The sequence below is a fragment of the Erinaceus europaeus genome, chromosome 16 (assembly GCF_950295315.1).
Source record: "Erinaceus europaeus chromosome 16, mEriEur2.1, whole genome shotgun sequence".
NCBI classification, from domain to species: domain Eukaryota; kingdom Metazoa; phylum Chordata; class Mammalia; order Eulipotyphla; family Erinaceidae; genus Erinaceus; species Erinaceus europaeus.
This window is the reverse complement of record NC_080177.1, coordinates 16,595,158-16,612,834: the sequence shown is the minus strand read 5'-3', so window position 1 is coordinate 16,612,834 and position 17,677 is coordinate 16,595,158. Positions and strand designations below refer to the sequence as shown.

Below are 17,677 nucleotides of genomic sequence, written 5' to 3'. Positions count from 1 at the left end.
GACTGGACTGGAGAGTCTCTAGACATTTTCTCACACTCAGATCAACTTTTCCAAGTGAAGTCCCCCATCAGGTGCCAAGTGACACGCAGGTGGTCAGAACTCGGTCCCCTCAGGAGCTTCTGAAAGACTCAAGCCTGCCCGCGCCCCCGCCTGAGCCCCAGCCAGCGGGCCGCTGCACAAGCCGCCCGGACCCCGCCGTGCAACCCGTGGCATCGGCCGCGTCGCCACCCTCCCCCGCTCTCTTCCACCCCCTTCCCCAGCGCACACCGTCTCCCAGCCGCCCAGCCCCGGCCGGTTCTCGCGAGATCCGGGCCACTGAGCGCTCGGGGCCTTTTCAAATCAGAATCCGTTACCGCCTCCCCGGCCGCCGCCATTGTCGCGCTCGTAGCCCCCCTCGGCGCAGGCGGCGGCGGCGGTGGTGGCGGCGGCATGGCGGACGCCGACAAACCCGAAGTCCCCCGGGCTGATGGCGACGACAGTCCGCACCCGCAGCCCGCGGAGCCGTCGGGCGAACCGCGGCGAGAACCGCACCCGCCGGAGCCGGAGAAGCAGGCGCCTCAGCAGCACAGCAGCAGCTCCAATGGCGTGAAAATGTATTGTCTGTCCTCCGGCGGGACGCGGGGCCGGGGCCGGAGTCAGCCTGCGGGGCGGGGTGTGTGTGTGTGTGTGCGTGTGTGTGTGTCTGTGTGTGTGTGTCTGTGTGTGTGGTGTGTGTGTCTGTGTGTGTGGTGTGTGTGTCTGTGTGTGTGGTGTGTGTATGTCTGTGTGTCTGTGTGGTGTGTGTGGTGTGTCTGTGTGTGTGTGTGTGTCTGTGTGTGTGGTGTGTGTCTGTGTCTGTGGTGTGTGTGTCTGTGTGTCTGTGTGGTGTGTGTCTGTGTGTGTGGTGTGTGTGTGTGTGTCTGTGTGTGTGGTGTGTGTGTGTGTGTCTGTGTGTGTGGTGTGTGTGTCTGTGTGGTGTGTGTCTGTGTGTGTGGTGTGTGTCTGTGTGTGTGTGTCTGTGTGTGTGGTGTGTGTCTGTGTGTGTGGTGTGTGTCTGTGTGGTGTGTGTCTCTGTATGTGTGTGTCTCTGTGTGTGTCTGTGTCTGTGTGTGTGGTGTGTGTGTGTGGTGTGTGGTGTGTGTGTCTGTGTGGTGTGTGTGTCTGTGTGTGTGTCTGTGTGGTGTGTGTGTCTGTGTGGTGTGTGTGTCTGTGTGTGTGTCTGTGTGGTGTGTGTGTCTGTGTGGTGTGTGTGTCTGTGTGTGTGTCTGTGTGGTGTGTGCGTCTGTGTGGTGTGTGTGTCTGTGTCTGTGTGTGTCTGTGTGGTGTGTGTGTCTGTGTGGTGTGTGTGTCTGTGTGTGTGTCTGTGTGGTGTGTGTGTCTGTGTGGTGTGTGTGTCTGTGTGTGTGTCTGTGTGGTGTGTGCGTCTGTGTGGTGTGTGTGTCTGTGTGGTGTGTGGTGTGTGTGTCTCAGGGGTGGGGTTGCAGGGCCGGGGATCCCGCCCCTTGGACTGTGGGCGGCGGCAGGAGCAGGTGCCACAGGGGCTGCTCACCGGCCCTTCCCGCGCCCAGGAGGTGGGGGGCGGCCTGGGTTCGGGCTCCGCACTCTGCCGTCACCGCTCTAGCCGGCTCCGCGGCAGCTGGGGCTTGCAGGGGGACGGTCCTGTCTTGTCATTTATTGATTTTTAAGGCCAAGAGTTCGTGTTCAGCGGGGGATCTCGGGGGTGACGTCATCCAGCACTTTCCTCCCGAACAGGGAGGGAGGCGGGCGGAGCGCTGGAAAAAGAAGCTCCTCCCTCTCTCTCTCTCTCTCTCTCTCTCTCTCTCTCTGTCTGTCTCCCTGGGCCTCCCTCCTTGCTCCAGGGTCTTGGCGGCCCCAAAGTGCCGTTTCATTTCTTCACCTGATAGCCAGCTACCCAGGAGGAACTTAAAAAAATTTTTTTAATTTGTTCCCTGCTGCTGCCCTTGTTTTATTGTTTAGTTATTGTTGTCGTCATTGTTGGATAGGACAGAGAGAAATGGAGAGAGGAGGGGAAGACAGAGAGGGGGAGAGAAAGACAGACACCTGCAGACCTGCTTCACCGCCTGTGAAGCGACTCCCCTGCAGGTGGGGAGTCAGGGGCTCGAACCGGGATCCTTACTCCCGTCCGGTCCTTGCGCTTTGCGCCACCTGCTCTTACCCCCCTGCGCTACTGCCCAGGAGGAACTTTTAACACCGAGCTGTTAGGCTCAGTTGATAGCACCACCACCACCTTATTTTTTGAGAGTTAGAGGTACTTGAAAAAAAGCAGTTGCTTCTCCCCCTGATCCCCATCCACCTTGTAGACGATTAAAAAAAACAAAAACAAAAACAAGACCCCGGGCGGAGGTTCATAGCATCATGGCTATGCCTGAAGATCTGAAGTTCCAGGTTCAACTTTCCCTCCCCCATACTAGTATAAGCCAGAGCTGAGAAGTACTCTATTTAAAAATAAAAGGGGTGGGGGGGGGAGTTGGGCGGTAGCGCAGTGGCACAAAGCGCAAGGACCGGCCTAAGGATCCCGGTTTGAGCCCCCAGCTCCCCACCTGCAGGGGAGTCACTTCACAGGCGGTGAAGCAGGTCTGCAGGTGTCTCTCTGTCTCTCCCCCTCTCTGTCTTCCCCTCCTCTCTCCATTTCTCTCTGTCCTGTCCAACAACAACGACATCATCAACGATAACAATAAAATAACAAGGGCAAGGAAAGGGAATAAATAAATATTTTAAAAAAACAACAAATACTCCCCTCCCAAAACAAAACCTGAGAGCAGTGATTCTTAATGTTGGTGTCATGGTTAAAAAAAAAAAGAAGAAGATAATTGAAGAAACCCTGCTACCTTGGAGAATGCAGTTGTCATTCATGCCTGGCCTCCACCACATTGAAGGAAGCTTCAGTGCTATGGTGTCTGTCTGTTTGTCTCTCGCTCTCTTTGCTTCTGTCTCTATTTAAAAAAAAAATGCAGCACCCATCATTGCTCTTGTTAAAAATGTGGTCGGACTCAAATCCATAAAGTCTAGTGGTAAGGAAATGTTTCGCTCAAGCTTGTCCTCCTCCTATGAAAGTAGAAATATGAAGTTGGACATTTATTTTCATGTGCTCAGTTCTGAGCTCTTTAAACCCGAAGTTGACTGTGTGTTAAGATTTTGATGAAAACATCCTTTTCCTTCTCTCAGTTGTGTCTCAGAATAGGAAGCAGTGAACATCTGCTGACGCTAAAATGGGAACGTGTTTTTTTTTTTTTTTTTTACTTTTTGCATAAAATACGTTTGAAACAGTATGTTAAAACCTGGATCAGTCAGTGTTAGGGCTGACTGCAGATAAGATAGATATCTTGCCCAGCTGAGTTTGTGCAACCTCCAAATTAGGGTTGAATAGGATCTTCAGTATCTTTTTTTTTAATATTTATTTATTCCCTTTTGTTGTCCTTGTTTTTTATTATTGTTGTTATTGATGTCGTCCTGGTTGGATAGAACAGAGAAATGGAGAGAAGAGGGAAAGACGGGGGGGAGAGAGAGATAGACACCTGCAAACCCGCTTCACCGCCTGTGAAGCGACTCCCCTGAAGGTGAAGAACCAGGGGCTTGAACCGGGATCCTTATGCCGCCGATCCTTGTACTTTGCGCCACCTGCACTTAACCCGCTGCTCTACCACCTTACTCCCGGATCTGCAGCATCTTTTAGGTAGAACAGAGAAGCAGGTGCAAACTATTCTTCCTCAGTAGAGCTTGATCCTTGGTTGAAAAGTGGTACAAAACTAGAAAGGGAGAGAAGCAGGTACTATCATGTCTGCTACAGATGTGGACTTTCATAGACTCAACTTCAGACATATGAATGAAAACTAATGGAATGGTAAAAGATGCTTTTCATGTTGCCATGTAAACATGGGAGTACCATCTTTTTAAAAAACCCCCAAAAGTAAATCCTTGTATTATAAACATCCTGCTAGGTTATGATTAATGCAAAAAAAGCATTGGTATAGGTAAAACTGATATCTAAATCTCCGTCTGGTTGAAACGTCTAATCCCTTATAAAGTCTCAGTAGAGTTGAACTAGACAGGCGAGGGATAAAGTGAGGAAACAGTCACTTTCACTTCTAATTGAGGAACATAAAAATAAAGAGGTGCTACAGTAACTACAAATGTTAGATCCCTTTAAGATTTATTGATTTATTTTTATGAACGCTAGATACCTTAAGAGAACCCCTTTAGTATTATGTGATGCCAGGGGTCAAACTCCTGGATTCGTAATGTTGAACACATGGCCTACCTCCTGAGCTACCTCTTGAGCCTAAATTGCATATTCTTTTGATGTTGCTTTTAACCTATCTCTTTCTTTTCTTAACAAGTTGATAGAAGTTATTTTAGTCTTAGAGAATTCTAATATCCAATGGTCCAGTGTGGGCCTCCCACATTGAATCACTTCTTCTGAAGACCTTTATCTCTGTCAGCCTAGCATTAATTTTTTTTTTGTACCCTGTGATCCAACTGTAATAGTTCATCACTCACCCCATAAATCTTGAGTTGGTTACATTATTTTTTCTCCCACCAGGGTTATCACTGGATCTTGGTGTCTGCATAACCACCCCACAACTCCCGGGAGCCTTTATTTTTTATTTTTTTATAACAGAGACAGAAATAAGGAGAGAGGTACCTGCAGCACTGCTCCATCACTTGTGAAGCTTCCCTCTGCACATGGAGAGCTGGGATTTGAATCCTGGTCCTTATGCATGGCAATGTGTGTGCTTGACCAAGTGTGCCACCACCCAGTGCCACCTTTTGTTTTCAGTTATAAGAATTCATAGAGATGAAAATTATCAAACATTACCTTAAAGTATTTTTAAGTGAACAGAGTGGCACTTGTCATCAAGATAAAAATGACTGTGCATAGCCATTGCAGTGAGAATGGAGACCACTCATGTCTTACTCATCTTTGTAGCCCCAAGACTTTATACTTGACTGGTAAATATTTTTAAAATGCCGAAGGGAACTTTTATAACTATGAAACTCATAGAGGACTAGTTGTCTTTTGACAATGAATTTAAGATGCTTCCTAGTCTTTTTCTGGATACCAAAGTACTCTTTTTTTTTTTCTTAAGTAAACAGGAGGAAAATGCAGTATTTTTTTAAATATAACTTCATGATTCATGTATGGTTGAATGATTCTTTGGACATGGGGATTGAGAGTTACATTGAGATACTTGCATAAAATATTGAAGTGTTAGAAACAGTATTATTTGGTCGAATTAGGAGTAAAGAATGGAAGTGGGCATAATTTTGGATCTCGTGTTTTCTGCTTCTTAAATCACATTTGAAAACTAGTTTTATTTGATATTATATGTATTTTTCAGTTTAATTTGGGTAGACAAAATTCAATCTTAAAGAGTCAGTCTTGGGACTGGACTGTGGTGCACCTAACTGAGTGCACAGGTCACAGTGCACAAGGACCCTGGTTCAAACTACCCCTGGTCCCCATCTGCAGAGGGAAAGCTTCACAAGTGGTTAAGCAGTACTGCAGGAATCTTTCTGCCTCCTCATCTTCCCCTTCCTTCTGAGTTTCTGTCTCTAAAAAAAAAAAGAAATAATAAAATTTAATAAAACATAAAAAAGCAGTTAAAAAAGAATCACCATCTTTACCTCAACTACATTAAGAAAGGGGCTTGTCTTTTTTTTTTTTTTTTAAGATTTTATTTATTAGAAAGGTAGGAGGAGAGAAAGAACCTGACATCACTCTGGTACAGGTGCTGCCTGGGATTGAACTCAGGGCCTCATGCTTGAGAGTCCAATGTGCCACCTCCTGGACTCTAAGACCTAAGAAAGGGACTTGGCTTTATAAACGATAGTTTGGCACTTACTGTATATAATGCCAATTTTTATATTATATGGCATTATTGAAATACTGTGTTTTCCCTAAGAGTTTTCATGTGTATTTGTAGTCTCTTCTGTAGTGTTTTTTTTTCAATTTTCTTTATTATTGTAGTTATTGTTGTTGTTGTTATTGATGTTGTTCTTGTTGGATAGGACAGAGAGAAATGGAGAGAGGAGGGGAAGACAGAAAGGGGCAGAAAAAGACACCTGCAGTCCTGCTTCACCGCCTGTGAAGTGACGAACTTGCAGGTGGAGAGCCGGGGGCTCGAACTGGGATCCTTATGCCAGTCCTTGCACTTTGCACCATCTGTGCTTAACCCGCTGCACTACCCCCCGACTCCCCATAGTGTTTTTTTAAATAGTGCTTTTTTATGACATAAGGAGAGTTCAGAAATTCAGTAATTATAATATGTGTGTTAATAAACATACCACTAGCCACTAAATTTATCTGCCTTCCATAGGTAAATTAAAAAAAAAAATCACCACCATGATTATCTTTGGGACTTGGTACCTGCACAATTCCACCACTCCTGGTGACCATTACCTACCCATCCACCCTCCCCCCCACTTTTTTTTTTCATGGTAGAAACAGAAATAGGTAGGTGAAGAGAAAGGTGGGGGGTGGAGAGAGATGTTTATAGCATTCCTCTAGAGCTTCTGAAACTCCACCTCTGTAGGTGGGAACTGGGGTTTAAACATGGGTCCTTAAGCATGGTAGCATGTGTGCTTTACCAGGTGTGCCTCAATTTATAAATCTCAATTTATACATTGTAAGCAGTTTAGCAGTATCTTTAGGTTACACTCATTGGGGGGAAAACTTAAAAAAAATTGCTCTTATCCTTTGAGCAAATACTTTAAAGAGGGTTTCTTACATAGTATCACTGCTTTTTAAAAGAATTATCAGGTTGTTGTAAGCAAATGCTTACATCTATATATGAGTATGATACGTTAACTGGTGCTTAAGGTTTTGTGCAGTTTTCATGATTGGTTTCACGAAGAAGGAAATTGGCTGGCATATTTAGCTGGAAACTACAACTATCTACTTACCTCGATTGAGAGTTACTTTTAAAATGTGTATTGAATTGAGCTCACTCTGTTAAGTGTGTTCTTTGGGAGATTCAAAAGAAGGGCTTGTTTTCATATCTGCTGTATCCAGAAACCAGATAAAAGACTTCTGTGTCTTTTGGCTACTTGCTTCCATTTCAGAAGTGTCACTCTTCAGACATGTAGTTACTAAGTTTGTACAGTTAAAAAAAAATCACACCCAGGCTGTTCCATTTCTGATGAGGGAATATGTTTAAAAAGAGGCTTTTCCTGTCAAGTTCTGAAAAAGTGGCAAAGCAAGTCCGATCCTAACAGTTCTTAATTAATGTTGAAGCCCCCCCCCCCCCCCCAGGAAATAGCAGCACTATTTGTGCTCTGATGAGTGTGGACTCTAAAAAATATTTATTGGATAGAGACAGAAGTCAGTGAGTGTGGGCTCTCTAGAAAAATCTTAGTTCTTTTATTTATTAGAGACAGAAGTTGAGAGGGAAGAGGTGATAGAGAAGAAGAAAGAGACATACCTGCAGCACTGCTTCACTGCTTGTGAAGCTTCCGCTCTGTAGGTGGGGAGCAAGGACTTAACCTAGGCACTTGTACATTGTAATATTTGCACTCAATCAAGTTTGTCAATGCCTGGCCCCTTAAGTGTACACTCTTAGTTCTTCATTCAGCAGTTACTATTGGCCAGGGAGGTAGCTTAGCCTGTTATAGCACAGCTAGTATGCCTGAGCCTACCCCCTAGTATTTATCTGACTATATGTTAGATGTGAAAAGTTGTTGATGCCAAATGAAAGAAGATAGTTTTTGTTCTCATAGAGTTTTAGATACTATATTAATAGAGTGTCATTGCCTGCTGAAATATATAGTTGTAGCTTACACATGGAAGACAACTATTTTAATAGTGCTTTTGATCAGAGAATTAGTCTGAGAATAAATCATTAACTACTTAGACAAGACTTTGTATTTCAAGTTGTTATTTTATACCTTAGTTTTTTCAGGGTTATGAATGAAAAGTTAATTTTCCACTAAAGGTGGTAGTTTTTTTTTTTTTTTTTTTATTCCCTTTTGTTGCCTTGTTGTTGTTCTTGGATAGGACAGAGAAATGGAGAGAAGGGGAGAGAAAGATAGACACCTGCAGACCTGCTTCACCACTTGTGAAGCGACTCCCCTGCAGGTGGGGGGGGGGGCTCGAACTGGGATCCTTCAGCTGGTTCTTGCGCTTTGTGCCACCTGCTCTTTACCCGCTGCATTACCGTCCGAATCCCCCTAAAGGTGGTAGTTTTATACCCTATAGGAATATAGTCACCTTTGCCCTGCCCTTGTTAGGTTCTAATAATATTGTTAACTAGTCTGATAGGAGCACTGAGTGGTTGGGTGTTGCATCTATCTAGTTTGAATAGGATTGTTAAGTGAGACATTTGATAAAAGTCCTCATATCCTTACTTTGAAATGCATTGACTTATTTTAGAGTCAATAGGCTGACTGTTCAACTGCTTTGTGGAGGTCTAACTACAGGAAGTCTTATGGAGTGATAAATATGAAATAATTATTTAGTATGGATTGGTATTGCTATAAGCATGACTGAAGTATTTTATTTCAATTCATAGGGAAAATGATGAATCAGTGAAAGAAGAGAAATCTGAATTAAAAGAAAAATCTACAGGAAATAAGAAGACCAATAGATTTCACCCTTATTCAAAAGACAAAAGTTCGGGCAGTGGAGAAAAGAAGGGTCCAAATCGTAACCGAGTTTTCATTAGCAATATCCCATATGACATGAAGTGGCAAGCTATTAAAGATTTAATGAGAGAAAAAGGTAACCATTTTCTAATAAACCCACTGTTGTTTTATCTTCATGTAGAAGGGAAAAGGAACTAACAGTTTTTTTAAAATTATTATTATTATTATTTCTCTGAGCCACACAGACTCAAAAAATTGCTTTTGCTAATTTCTTGACTCACGAATTAATCTTTCCTCTTTCATTTGGCATAATTTCATTAAAAGGTAGCATGGATAAATGCAGCAATTTATTTTTCCCATTTTGCTGGGGTAGTGGTGAGCCAGTATATGCGTGCCACCAAGAATTTTGTTAAAGTGATTGCCTTGTCTAGTTGAAGCTTTTATAGATTTTTAAAGGACTTAGTTAAGCAATACATTTAGCGTGTTAAAGTATGAATAACAAGGTCTGATTATTATTTTTTTCCAAAAGCTGTTTTGTTATTATCTTGGTGGAGTCTGGGATCTGGCTGTGGAATTCATTTTGTTTGTATTGTCATGACTGCTATGATGCTGTCTGCAGTTCTCTATTAAAATTGTGTGACTGCTGTTGCAGTTTTGTTTTCAGAACAACCAGAAAACCTTTCTTTTATATACATGGTTGGTTTTGGGGAAAAATAATTTTAACACTTGATCTTGTAAAAGTTAGCTTTGTTATCTCTTGAAATACTGAGTTCCAACAGACCTGAAACTATGTACTTTGGCTGTGAGGCTGATCTTTTCCAATAAAATAAAAATAAAATAAACAAACGTGCATTGGTGTATCTGTTGTAAGGTGACAACTATTTGATTGGTTTTATTCATTGACTTTATCTAGAAAGTGTGTGGCTTGCTGTGAAGCATGATTTGTAAATTTAGTTTCCAGATGGCAAACATGATTGAAGACATTCAGGTAGAAAGTCACCTTAAAACAGCTGTTGTGTGTCGGCGACCAAAGTTACTTGAAAAGTGCTAATGTTGATGTCTTTTAATATGCTAGGCTAAGGGGCCATTCGTATGTATATGTGCATTTGTTCACCAACTGTATCATGCTGGCCAACATATGATCTGTAGTATGAATTAGGTTAATATGGTTGTTAGCTTTTTTTTTTTTTTTTTTTTTAGAGAATGTGGATGATGTACATTTCTGAAAATTGTTAAATTTACATAGCCATTGATAGGAAGTATGTTTGTCTGGTTTTGACTGTTGGTGAATAATAGGTGCTGTTCTGTAGAGTTGTGCACAGGTGTGCAGTAAAGCAAGATATCGGTGTTTAAATGTATTGTTTCTTGGTATCTTCCTTTTGTATGTCTTATGTAGTTGGTGAGGTTACATACGTGGAGCTCTTTAAGGATGCGGAAGGAAAATCCAGGGTAAGTTCTGTGGGCAATAATCTGCTGGAGGCTTAAAAGTTCCTCAGCAGTTTCCTTTTTTTTTTTTTTTTCTTTTTTCTTTTTTTGTATAATACTTGTACCAGTTTTTGGAAACTTAAGTTTCATTTTGTTTTAATTTTATTATCAACATTTGAGGCTTTTATGCTAGCAAATCTGACACATAAACAAACCAAATTAGCTGCCTGGAAGGAAGGGGCTTTGTAAATGCTTATAAAAGGCATTCACTTTGTTAATGTTCTAAGGTAATGCTTCTTTTTAGCTAATAGATCTTAATATAGGACTTTTATTTTTATTTATTCATTTTTTTGTTGTGTATCGATGTCTTAAAGGGTACGTTAAAAGTCAATGGACTTGATATGAAGAGACCTGTAGCTTAAAGGTGTTAATTCAGAATGTATGTTTGTAATTTATATTGAAGAGCTTAACTTGGTAGCCTGTAGGACTCCGTAAGAGGCAGTGCTCTGACCAATTGATTTGAATGACATTGGTGATTCAATTGACATAGAAGGGATTGGTTGATAGGAGACCTTTTGCTGTTGAGCAACAAGAACAAAATATACTGAAGAATATAATGGGAAACCCCTTACTAGTGTTTAATTCTGTTAGCAAAAGCCAGCTGGATGTGTGAGAAATAAAAACTCAGCTAAATCATTAAAATGGCTCTTTGAACAGTAATAGTCACAAGTATAAATAACAACTATTGCTTAAGAAATGATTCTACAAATTTGTTTCTGTAGCACAGATAGATTGTTTTGCTACATACAACTGAATGCTGTTAAATCATTGCAGCTAGTTTTTTTCTGATAGAGAACTTGGTTAAAAATTAGGTTCACATTTTCTATTTTGATTTAAAATAAATTGAAGAATATGCATTAAGAGCTATTTGTATACAATACATTTAAATATTTGCTAAACTATGCAAGGATAGATATATTGTAGTCTTCAATTATTTTAAGTTACTTTTGGTTAAGTCTGTATTATCATATAACTTTAGTTTTAATCAAGGAAGAGTTATCTAAAAGTAAAAATGTGCTCCAAATTTGCTAACTACCAGATTTTGCCATTGAATGTAGATTTGGAAATTGTGTGTGGATACTTGCCTATTATGCCTGGAGATTAAAAAAATAAATAAATTATATTACTAATTCTACCATTAACTTCATCTACTGATCTAATTTTTTTTTTCTTTTACATGTACTTATTAACAATTCTACCTGGATCATAGGGTTGTGGGTAAGATTTTTTTTAAAGTATTTTAATTCAAATTTAGCTTTTCATTGGAAAAAAAGAAAATTCATAAGCATTTTCTTTAAATTCTCTCCTCATGAAGTGTGGTTGAATTCAAAGATGAAGAATTTGTAAAGAAAGCACTAGAAACTATGAACAAATATGATCTTAGTGGAAGACCTTTGAATATTAAGGAGGTAAGACTTTTTTCATATTTGGAAAAATTTAGGTACTTGATCATAAAGATACTTTCTTTGTTTATTCATCTTTTAAAAAATAATCTGAATTCAGCTTAATTTTTTTTTTTTATTGAGAGGGTTAATGCTTTACAGCATTGACATATATGTACAGTTTCATTGTGTACCAGGCCCCCAGGGTGTTCTCCCTCTCTTCCCTCCATGTTTTTCCCCAGAGTCCATTACAATACTGTATTGTAATGGCACAATATACCATGACCAGTCCATGTTTCACTTTGTGCTCTCCCTTCCTGTTCCCTGCTTTATTAAGTCCCCTTAATAAGTGAAATCCTTTGATACTCATCTTTCTCTTTTTGGCTTATTTCACTCAGCATGTCCTCAAGTTTCATCTAAGAGGATAAAAAGGAGACATTTTTTTCATTAACAGCTGAGTAGTATTCCATTGTGTATATATACCACCATTTTTTTAGCCATTCATCTCATGTGGACATCTGGGTTGCTGCCTGGTTCTGGTGATTACAAACTGCTAAGAACATAGGTATACACACATCTCTTCTGATAGCTGTTTCTGTTTCCTTTGGGTAAATCCCCAGGAGAGGAATTGATGGGTTGTAGGTTGGGTCCATTCCTAGTGTCCCTTTTTCTTCGCATCCTCTCTAATATACATTATGAAGTGTCGGGCCAATATTTTGTTCTATATATTTGATAGTTTATGGCCCAATGTCCATTTTCTGTCCTTTCTGATGTACAGCATTCTCACATATGTGAAGCGGTATCTTGTTTTTATTTGCATTTCACTGATGATCAGTGACGTTGAATACCTTCTCATATATCTGTTGGCCCTCTGGATCTCTTCCTTGGTGAAATTCTGTCCATATCCTTACCCCATTTTCTAATAGGGTTGGTTGTATTTTGGTGCTTAGTTTACTGAGCTGTGTATCTTGGTTATTAGTCCTTTGTCTGAAGCCTGTTGTATAAAGATTTTCTCCAGTGCTGTTGGGTGTCTTTCTGTCCTTTGCTGTACAGAAGCTTTTCAGTACGATGTAGTCCCATTGCTTTATTTTCACTTTTGTTTTCTTCACTGTTGGATTTGAATCTCTGAAGGCTGTTTTTGAAGCATACATTATGAAGAGTCGGGCCAATATTTTGTTCTATATATTTGATAGTTTATGGCCCAATGTCCATGCCCTTGATCCACTTGGAGATGACTTTTGTGTATGGTGATAAGTGATGGTTCAATTTCATCTGCTTACATGATTCAATCCAAATTTCCCAGCATCATTTGTTGAAGAGACTCTCCTTTTGCCATATAATGGCTTGGGTCCCCTTGTCAAAAATTAGCTGGCCATAGATGAGGGGGCTGGATCTTCATTTTTATTCTTCTGGTCTCTGTGACTATTTTGGTTCCAGTACCAGGCAGTTTTGATTGCAGTAGCCTCTGTAATATAGCTTGAAGTCAAGTAGTGTAATGCCTCTGGTCTTGTTCCTTCTTCTTAAGATTGCTTTGACAATCTTGGGGAATTTTTGATTCTAGATAGATTTTTGAAGTTTTTGTTGTAAATAAAAAAAATTAAAAAGGGAAAACATCAAGGACATCAAATAAAATATGTACATGTAAAGTACAGATTTACCTATTTCAGGAAAAAAACTCTAGTGTCTAAAAATGTATAAAGCACTTAGAACAATGCTTGGTATAAAGTGAGATTTATATAACATTAAATTTTATTATTAAAAAAAGTTTTTTGGCACCCTTATGGGGATGGCATTAAATCTGTATATGGCTCTGGGCAAGATGGTCATTTTGATGATATTAATCCTTCCAATCCATGAGCATGGGATGTTTTCCACTTCTTTGTAGCTCTTTCTTTTTCCTTGAAGAGTTATTCATAGTTTTCAGTGTAAAAGTCTTTCACTTGCTTTGTTAACTTGATTCCCAAATATTTGGTTATTATTATTATTTTTTGCTGCTATGGTGAAGGGGATTGATTTCTGTATCTTTTCTTCTTTTAATTTGGTATTTGCATAGAGGAATGCCATTGATTTTTTTTTCTTGTGAATACAACTTTTAAATAAAATTTTTGTTAGTAAGAGAGGGAACTAGCGTAGCAGTCTGTCCTATGCGATTCTGGAGATCGGGACCTGCAGATCAGGCATTTTTCCTGCTGTTCCACCTCCTAGCCCACTGGATCCAACCCAACTTTTTTTTTTTAAAGTATAGGTGCATGTTAAAGTATTATGTATATTTTTAATGTATTTTATATTATGTGATTTACAAAACTGTAAGAGAATAGGGGTATAATTCAATATGATTCTCAGCACCAGACTTCTGTGTTCCCATCCCGTCCACTGGAAACTGCAGTAGTTCTCCCAAGGGCACCGATATGGGCTGATTCTATAATTATCTATATCTATGTATATTTTTATTTTTTTCAATTTTTAATGATCTTGCCTTCAGTTCCTTTCTAAGTCACCCCTGTATCTGGAGGTCTTTCCATTTTTCCTCTTCTCCTAGATAAGAGAAACAGTCCCTGGCTTCCTCTGGTGTTTTCCAGAATTGCTTCCCTTTCACTGTTGGTATAAAAAGAAGATTCCTGGTGACAAATGCTTTGGGTCCTGGTACAGTGGGGTTATAGAGCCCTCTGGTTTACTTCCCTTGTCATTTACCACTCTGGGGGTATGGGCCAGAATTCTTTATAGGATAAGAAGGTGGGAGTTCTGGCTTCTGTAATTGCTTCTCTACTGAACATTGGGTACTGACAGGGTGATCCATACCCGCAGCCTGTTAAAACATTATATATTTGTGATAGTTTTACTTGTACATTATTTCCTTTTTTTAAAGAAAGTATTTTATTTTTGAGAGATGCAGAGAGAGAAAGACACAGAGAGAAACACCGGAACACTGCACAGCTCTGGCTAATTGTGGTGTGGGGGATTGAACCTGGGACTTTGGAGCCTCAGGCATGACAGTCTCTTTGCATAACCATTATGCTATCTACCCCCCCCACCCTGTACATTATTTCCTATTTACCCTGAAGCACTTATTCTATATTTTCTATGCTCCAAGTTTTTGTAAGCAGATACGCTTGACTTGAAAGAAAAATTACGAGAACCAGAAATGTAGGGATAACAAAATTTTAGGTGGTAATTTTAGTTGATATGGCTGTCTTCAGTTATTAGAATCTATTGTTTGAAAAGAAATTAAAAACCTCTTTATTGAGGAGACGAATGCTTTACAGAGGAGTCATTGACACATAGCATTTTTATTTATTCATTTTTTTGGATAGGGACAGTGAGGCCAAGAGTGAAAGAGACCATAACATTAAACTTTCTTTAATGTGGTGTGGACCAGGTTTAAACCTGGGTTGTCTACATGGTAAGGCAGTGCACTATCCATGTGAATTATTTCACCATACTTACAGTAGTATTCTTATTGATAGTTAAAGGTTGCTTAATAAAGCAACCATCATATAGATTTGAATTAAATTGATACTTTTAAGAAAATTAACCTGAAACCATCAGATTAAAATTTAAGAAAAGTTATAAATATGTTAGTAAAATTTACAACTGATATTTCGTATCTCCTAGGATGGAAATGTTCCTTTTGCATGGATTGTAGGAGGATAAATACTATGATGAAAGAAAGATCAGCTGATACATAAAAAAATAACCCAGTTATTATTAAATACAATTTACCTTTATTTTATATTATTAACTTTATCTAAATACTTTGATCCCAGACTATGTACATACCTTTGCCAACGTTTATATTTAAAAAAGATAGAGAATATGGCTTCATTACCATAAATGCTAATTGTTGGTATTAGAACTCTCCTGCCCATCACAGTCTGAACAGTGATTAGCAGTGATTTGATTCCTAGTATTGTCATTTACTAGCTATGTCACTTGGCTTGTTATTCATTCCCTAAGTCTCATATGTAGTAAAATAAATAAATAAATAATAATAATAGATTTTTTTATGAGAATAAAATGGAGATATATAGTAAAGAATTCAGACTCTGACATTAGAGTCTATGTGATCTAGGGCAAATTAAACTATTTCTTTCCTTACTACAAAAGTGGGAATAATACTAGGAAGTTATCCTGTAATGTAACAAGGACTCAAGAGTTAACAGATATAGAAGATTTAACATTATTATAATTGTGAATTTTATATAAAGCACTTAGAAGAGTTCTAAAAATATTTTAAATGCATTATAAATGTTACCTACAATAATAAATACAATCATTGTTATTCAAATCAATGGTGGAAATGTGGTTGAGTCTTCCTTTGGAATGAGATGGTATTAACTTAAAGGCCTTTTACCAGTCTTTAAGTTTTTGAATTCCTCTAGTCCTATTTGTGACGAAATCTGTGCTATTTTATTTAGTTAAATATCTAGGCACATGAAGAGCTGGTAGAGAAGTGCTCAAACTGTTGTAGCCTGTGCCAGACATTTATTTGGTGGTAGTTATGCATAAGCCAGCACCTGTGTTCAAAAATGTCTTGATATCCTAAATCATTTCCTATATGTGTAACCTTAGTCAAACAGTTTTCATTATGGGAAATTATTATCTTGAGGATTGTGATTTGATGTTTTATGAGGCTTAATATTTTTGAGAAGATACTTGCTCTAGATTCTCTTTACTTTATTGGAGAAAAAATTTATTGGATATAAAGGCCAAGGCCATGTTGTTTGTGTACAGTGTAGATGATCCGTAGTATATCAGAGGTTATTAGTTATGCAGTTCAAGTTGATATGGTTTGCTTCCATTTTTAACTGTAAGAGAAGAAAAATAGTTGAGTTTGGCATAGTTAAATAATAAGGTATTTTTTATTCAGTTATTATAATTTTTTGGAATAAAATCACCTAAGGTTTTGCTCATGTGCATATATCATTTTACAGATTGGTAGCTGGAATTAGTACTGAGAACTACTAGAGAGAGTCTAAAGATAGTATTAGTCTTAATGCTCCATAACAGATAATAGAATTTCACTCAGTTACATGGGGCTGAGGGTTTTTTTTTTTTTTTTTGCATTTGGGGAGTTATATACACACCCTCCTCAAAGCAACAGAAGGCAGTGATGGACAGACTGACATCTAAGGGTAAAAGAAAATAAAACCATATCATGTAGTTTTTGTATAAATTGTCTTTAATATATTAATGAATTTTTGTGCATATGCATGTATACATACATTATGTCACATTCGTAAAACACAAGGCCTACTAACATGTTTTATTAATGTTAAGATTAAAGTAGGGATACATTACCTGTCATTATAGTTCATCAAGTATCTACTGCACTAGCCTTCTTCCCTCATAGATAACCATTATCCGAGATTGTGTGTATCTGCAAGTTTTTAATACCTTAGACCTGACGTTTTTATTACTTACTAGCTTGAAAGTCTTGTAGCATTCTTTGACATATTTGTTCCTTTAGCTTTGTATTTCTTCATTGTGAAAAATCGCATTGGAAGATAAAATACTGTTGTTCTTAAATTTATTTTTTTAAAAAACCTGTTGTCCTCCTGCCCTTCCCTGGAGGGTTATTGCAGCAACACCATGTTAGCTCCCAGCACCCCAGCCCCAGAGAGGGTTTACTAGTCATCAGTTAAAATATCAAATGCAATGTTTTGTTTTTAATTTTTAGCTAATGAGATGTATGAAAAATGTTTTAACTTTTTGGTTTGTTTAAAAGTAGACAGTTTTTCTTATATATCACTAATGGGAAAAAAAGCATTTAGTATCTTCTGTACTAGGACACATAACTTTTTTTTTTTGATTGGTGGGATTAATAGTTTATAGTAAATACAGTTTTTGGTACATGTGTAACATTTTTCAGTTTTCTGTAAAACACTCCACACCCCCAACCTAGGTCCTCCTCCACTATAATGCACCAGAACCTGAAAGCCCGCCCCCCGACACATAACATAATTTTTCATTATCTCCCTTCCCCTTCATCTCCAGTTATAATTATTTTAAGGAGAATCAGAGGTTCTCTTGTACTTTGTTCAGGAATGAAAGGGCTTTATTGGGTATATAGAATGATCCTTTGTAAAGGTTCCCTTACATCTCAGTATTCCTGGATTTATAACAGTTTATTCCACTGTCAAGAAACTTTGAATTGTACTGAGTATCAGTGGTAAGAGTTAACCATTTTGGGAAGAGTTAAGTACTTTGTTCTCCTTTGAGTTATGTGTACA

General features: G+C 38.9%; 1 protein-coding gene across 2 annotated transcripts in view; it reads left to right on the top strand.

Annotated features, from left to right (window-relative positions):
- The first annotated feature begins 337 nt into the window (after positions 1–337).
- Positions 338–17,677, top strand: part of MYEF2 (myelin expression factor 2) — a 37,222-nt gene continuing 19,882 nt past the window's right edge. For both annotated transcript variants that reach the window (XM_016185649.2, XM_007517315.3), the window contains exons 1-5: positions 338–593; positions 8,508–8,716; positions 9,977–10,029; positions 11,276–11,283; positions 11,381–11,474. In XM_016185649.2, the coding sequence (XP_016041135.1) occupies positions 430–593; positions 8,508–8,716; positions 9,977–10,029; positions 11,276–11,283; positions 11,381–11,474 (528 nt within the window). In that variant the 5' untranslated portion in view covers positions 338–429. The remainder of the gene's footprint in view (positions 594–8,507; positions 8,717–9,976; positions 10,030–11,275; positions 11,284–11,380; positions 11,475–17,677) is intronic.